Genomic DNA, 6,000 nt, shown 5'->3' on the forward strand with positions numbered 1-6,000 from the left:
GGTCTGATCCCACCAGGAGAACTTGGGGTAACCTGGTGTGAGCACAGGTACACCTTTGTGTCCATCCACTGCTGATGGCACATGTCACTCAAAGACCTGCGTGCACCCTGGATTGCTGTACTAAGGTATCATGTGGGAAAGACACTTCCAGACAACGGCAGATTCTTTCTCTCTCACTTTGCTTTATCACAAATCCCCTACCTTGTCCTAGTCGCTGCGAGTTCTGTTGCTCCTGCTGCTGTTGGTGCCTTCGTGCTAGCTTTTTCATCTGAAAAAAGCAGAAGAACAGAACAATCTTGTGGCTCCAAACGCAACAATTTTGTTTCCTTACAAAACTCTCTGCAAACATCTTATCAGTTGATACGGACCGTTTATACTTATGCACACACTGTTGCGGGTTCAGTTTCAATTCTAAGCTTAAACATTTCAGTTTCCAGTTCAGATTTGCATGTAAAATTTACTCCCAACCCTGAGTTGTTTTGAGCAAATATGAATTTAATGTTTGTGTCCCGAAGTTGCCTTTCTAGTGTGGATGTAGAGAGCAGAGCAGGCAGAACACGGACAGTTCAGCCATGGGACTTCTGCATGTGTGAGCTGCATGTGGGGCAAGGGCCCATGTTGAGGCACAACCTGCATTTGACTTTTGATAATGTGACAAACAGCCTACCTTTGCTCTTTGGTTTTGAAACCAGACCTGGACGACTCGCACGCTGAGCCCTGTTTCAGCTGCCAATGTTTCTCTGACCTGCAGGAGGAAATGCTTAACGATGCAATTTTTCATAAATTAAAAAAAAAACCCCAAAACCGAATCAGTTTTGTTAAGAGGAGAATTTGTACTTACAACAAAAATTGCATGTATAAAATTACTTTTAAAAATTAATCATATATTTTCATAGTGTTGTCAAGTTCTGCCCCTGATGGCACTACCAGTTCTGTAACTACTGAACAAAGAGTCTGAGCTGAGGAAAATGACACTAAGTCATTTCTTGTTTTTTATTTTACCCGCAAAAGACTTCTCTGCAAAAAGAGTGCTCTGCCTTCACCCCAGGAGAACTATTGCCCCAGGAAGGGGCAGGGCTGTCTGGGGCTGTGGCCTGGTGTCAAGGCTGACTCAGTCCCTGGTGAAGCACCTACCTTTCTACAGGGTTTAGAAGACACTTCAAAGGATGCTTTGAATGCTCGTCTCTGTTGTGTAGTTAGTATTGTTCTTGGTCGTTTAGGTCTTCTTGGGTCCTTCCCATCATCACTTCCTTTTCCTTGGGTTACTTGGCCCTTGGTGGGCTTAACATCTCCATCTTCATCATCACTTTTGACTGGTGAAAAAAGGATATATAATTGCACTTGTTCCACCAAGAAAACAGGATGTTTGAGAACTGCTCTTCAGTCAACAGGTTCAACTATTGTCCCATGGTTATTTGAATACCTAAAGCAGCTGTGGGCAGGAAGAGACTATCTTAGATCTGTGTGCTCTGCCTAAATCAAATGCCACAAAAGCATAAAAATGTTTGCAATTTTTTTTTAGGACATGGGACTGATCAGGGGATGGAAACTCAGAATATGCTTCAGTATTTCCAGGAATCAGGCACAGAGAGACTTTGTGCCTTTCCAGGATCTCTTGGTCCTGTGTGCTCACCTGCTCCAATCTCACCACCAGATAAACACCTTTACCTTCACAGCTGAACTCCAGCTTCTCCTGAAGCATTATCTGCAGACAGGTACTACCGCCTGCACTGCTACAGCAGCAAAACAGCATAAAGCAAGTATTACACACATATCTCAAAGCCCATCTAACTAAATATAGTGCAGATTCCAGTTACTGAATATTGTTTTGAATGTTTTGAAGCTCCAGAGATAATATTAAATATAATCTTTGTCATCTCATTTCCACTTCCCCCAGAAAACATCAGTAATCTTCCTCTGTGCATTAAAATGTGTCTGTATGTGCAAGCACAAACTTCTCTTTCTCAGTAAATACATACAAGTATCTATGTGCTTCTGCAGACCAAAGAGTTTCTTTGTAAAGAGATTCTTTGTATTTTCTATCATTAAATTCTGAATACTCATACAATCCGGTGATATTACGTGTTAGTATATTGTCCTGGGAAATCTCAAGCACAGTGGCAAAGGTTGAGGGGTAAATAAATTTCACATTTTGTTGTGAAAATCAACTTTTCAACTTTTTATTTGAACAGACTACTGATTTTTCTTCCAGAAAACACTATCAAGTATTATAGGGACTTCAACACGAAGAAACACGCTGAAATTTTTATATACTAAAGGACTACATTTGGGGAATCAACAAATTAGACTTTAATTCATTTTAGGGTCTGATTATTATGCACCTAGCAGTCTAATCACCTTTTACTTTAATAAGCATCTTTGGCCTAATGATTAAAGAGAAGTTCAGTCATTTTAATAACCATGACATTATTAACTTTCCAGCATGCCTTTTCTAAGGAAAGGTTTGTGGGGATTAATACTGCTCATTGGAGAGTTACTTTTGTGTCCAGTGGATAAATATTTGATTGAAGCAGGACACATTCTCAGCCAGGGCTTTGCAGATCGTGTGCTCTCATGCAGACCCCTGGGAGATCAGTGTTTTCAATGTGTTAGACAATGGGAGACAAACAACTCATTTAATTTGTCAGCTTGTTTTTCAGGTTTGGGTTTGGCTAACAGAGAATAATGAAGGAAAAAAAAAAGCATCTCCAGGAGTAAGAAACTCCCCTTTGTGCCAAAGGGAAATGAAATTGAAACCAAGACTAGTTTGTGCTACTGTGGTAGCTCCTCACTGATGATCACAAGCCAGATCTGGTCCTGAAGAGGAGCCCACCCCTGCTCAAAGCTGATGCCAAATACAGCTGCCAGCACCGGTTGTGTGAGGACAGCAGTGGGGGAAGATGCCTGTGACCAGCCCCAGCGTGGGGACAGCCTCGCACGAGCTGGTCGAGGGGGTTTGGCTGGACATGAGGCAGGTGCACAGCAGGTCACTGGAGCTGGTGGGAAGTTTGCTGACGGTCAAGGAGGAAACTCAAGTGCCTCAGGCACGTTCACCGAGAGCCCAGACCCTACGATGCGAGATTTACTGAGCAGAGCACTCCAGGTCCTGCAAACGCAGCATGGCAGTAACTAAACCACTGCTCTAAGAATGGCCCTGGTCCCATGCATTGCTGAGACTGCAGAGACCTTTGTCCTGAGGGATTCCTAATGCGGAAATAAAAATTTTAGCAATGTGGAGAATATGACTCTCAGATTAGAGATTAAGGATAATTTTTGCTCCCAGTTAAAATGGAGTAATGCATTTTCCCATAAACCAGAGGCAAACATGTAATTTGTACATTTAATGGTATGGTAACTGTTGATTTTCCTGCATATTTTCTTGGGAAAAAAGTGTGTGATTTTGATGGCACAAACCCACATCTCAGTTACTTTTAGATTCTCTTCAGTATTTCTATATTGTACTTGCAATCTTTCTTAAAGGAACATTTGTAATTGGCAGAGAGATTCCTCTCAAAAATCATATTACTGCTGTGCTCATTTCCCTAATTTAGTGGTGAAATTGTATGTGCATAAGATCCCCTGAAAAATATATTAAGTGGATTAAAGAATGCCTGAGGAGAACAGCATACTTATGCCTCACTTGAGTGAGGCCTCACGTAGCTAAATTCACTCCGATTCAGACTTTATGATCTTATAGAAAAACACTTCGATGAAAGCAAAAAGATTTTGTCTTTTACTAAGCAGGAAGTTAAGGGAGGGAGTCAGGTTAGGGAAGGCAGACTGCCAGTAGGAATGTTTTCAGCTGTGCCTGCAAATTTGCATAGGGGGCACATGCATTTGGATAAAGTGGATGTGAAAATGAATGCACTTTTCTATGAGAAAGCTCTACAAACTCATGCAGCTTCTCTGGTCAGAGCAGGTGTGGAAAAAGCTCACCTGAGTCTGAGTCGTCTGGGCTGACCGAGCTCAGTAAGTCTTTCTCTTTCTCATAGTCACTTTTGCAGAGCAGCTGCCCTTCCTTGAGGACAAACTCGTCCCCTTTCCTCAGCTGGCGCTCGCACACGCAGCAGCAGAAGCAGCTCAGGTGGTACACGCACTCCAGGGCTCGCATCACAAACTCCGTTGGAGCGATCTTCTCCATGCAGCCGCTGCACTTGGCAGCAAACAGCCTGCAAGGAAGAGACAGCACAGTCAAAGGGAGCGTCAGATCATACCCCGTGTGGATCTAAATCAAGCAATATCTGCACAGATCCACCTGGCTCATGCTTCTGCACACTGCAAGACTTGCATCCTTAGGCTTGGAAATGTCATAGGCATGCAATTTTTTCAAATCTCAATCTCTTTGGTCTTGAGATTCCCTAAATCACCTTTGCTGGACAAAGCCCACTAAGATCTGTCCTTATCTCAGTGGTTTTTTCCTTTTCAAAATAAGAAAAAAATGGAGCTCCCGAAGTTGGGTAATTGCTCAAACCCAAATGTATTTTAATTCACTTTTAAAGGAAGGACCAGCTAATGCTTTGTTTTATGCAGGGTCTCTGGTTTCAGCACTTAAGCCCTATTCTGAAGAGATTTCATGAATTCCCATTTTTGGTATTGTCTGTCTCTGAGGAGGCAGATAAACACAGAAATGAGCATGCAAACTTTGTGCTTTTGCTGAGGCAAAGTCAGCATGTGCACATGCACACACGGTTGTACACATGCAATCAATAAAGAGAGGAGTGAAATAACACAGCTTTTCTTTGGATGTTGAGTTATTCCAGAACAACCTGTCTCTGAAGGAAGTACTGTGCATTTTAAATGGTGTGAAACATCCTTTGGCACAGATAGGCAGTGATACAATCTGTCAAATTACCAGTATAATCACAGACCCTAGAACACACACTGTATCCAGACTAGTTCTTATTAGTGCTCTATAAACCCTGTCTTTCATCCGTCATTAATTTTCTAGGCTTAAGTTAGAATTATTTAGATTAATTTTATTTTGCTTTTCTAATGGCAACTGGGAATCTCCCTAAGTGAGATTTCAGAAAAGGGCTGCCTTCAAATAAAGACGAATTGCTAAGTTACATCCCTGTGTCACATGGTGTGCTAGTGATTTGAAATTCAGTGTCTTTTATGACAATACATCACAGTGCAAGGTGCATGAACATTTACATTTCAGCAAGGAAATGAACACCACTGCACCAGTGTGTTCACAGGAAAAAAATTAGATTCTGCCTTTTAGCATGGGGTATGCTGCCTTTTTTTTTTTTAATCATCAAAACTATAATTTTTCACAAAAAAAGGCAATTGTCTTTGATTTTAGAAGGCTAAGACTGCGGTAGTTATTCATTCCTCCAGAGCCTCCATTTTGTCTGAGCTGAGAAGTGCAGGAAAATGGCAGTCACAAGCCCTCGGCAAAGGGCTGGAGTCAGAGTGGGCAGGAGGGAAAAGCAAATGTCAATACGGTTGCACACGACATCCAGAAAACGGCTGAGAGACGGCAACTGGGGTGTTCCCCAGCTGCACCTAGGGGTGACTGCCCTGGCAGCCTGGCTGGCTCAGCACACACCTTTGCACGACCACAACCTCAAGGTAACAGCGGTGCAAGGCAGACTGAGTGGCAGGTAATGAATTAAATCTATCAGAAGGAAACTGATGCCACACAGGACCCTGGGCACTGCCGTGAACAGGCCGGCTTATTTCATACCCTCCATTTGCTTTGTCCACAAGGTTTTCCTCACAATGCTTTAGCCAGCAAATTCCTAAGCAGAAAATATTTTTATCTCTACACAATTTTATATTCGAAAGGATTAATACACAAAGAGGAAAAAAAAAGGTGCACTGAAAAAAGTTGTTTCTATTTAACTGCTTAAACCTATTAGACTCATTTAACCAAGCGTGGCCTCGCTGTTCGAGGGGGTGTCCTTAGGACGGGGCACACCTGGAGATCTCAGGTGCGAAGGCATTGTCCCCCCGAAGCCACCCCCTCTCTCCCGTCCCCGCCGGGAGGGACGGGGC

The 6,000-nt window shown here is 42.8% G+C and overlaps 1 protein-coding gene across 1 annotated transcript in view; it reads right to left on the bottom strand.

Annotated features, from left to right (window-relative positions):
• LMX1B (LIM homeobox transcription factor 1 beta) overlaps positions 1 to 6,000 on the bottom strand; it is a 62,745-nt gene that overhangs the window by 6,419 nt on the left and 50,326 nt on the right. The window contains exons 2-5 of the mRNA XM_017745624.1: positions 3,937 to 4,169; positions 1,135 to 1,313; positions 668 to 745; positions 202 to 268 (exon numbers count right to left, since the gene is read on the bottom strand). Of these exons, the coding sequence (XP_017601113.1) occupies positions 202 to 268; positions 668 to 745; positions 1,135 to 1,313; positions 3,937 to 4,169 (557 nt within the window). The remainder of the gene's footprint in view (positions 1 to 201; positions 269 to 667; positions 746 to 1,134; positions 1,314 to 3,936; positions 4,170 to 6,000) is intronic.

Source organism: Corvus brachyrhynchos, unplaced genomic scaffold (genome assembly GCF_000691975.1).
Source record: "Corvus brachyrhynchos isolate BGI_N302 unplaced genomic scaffold, ASM69197v1 scaffold59, whole genome shotgun sequence".
NCBI lineage: Eukaryota > Metazoa > Chordata > Aves > Passeriformes > Corvidae > Corvus > Corvus brachyrhynchos.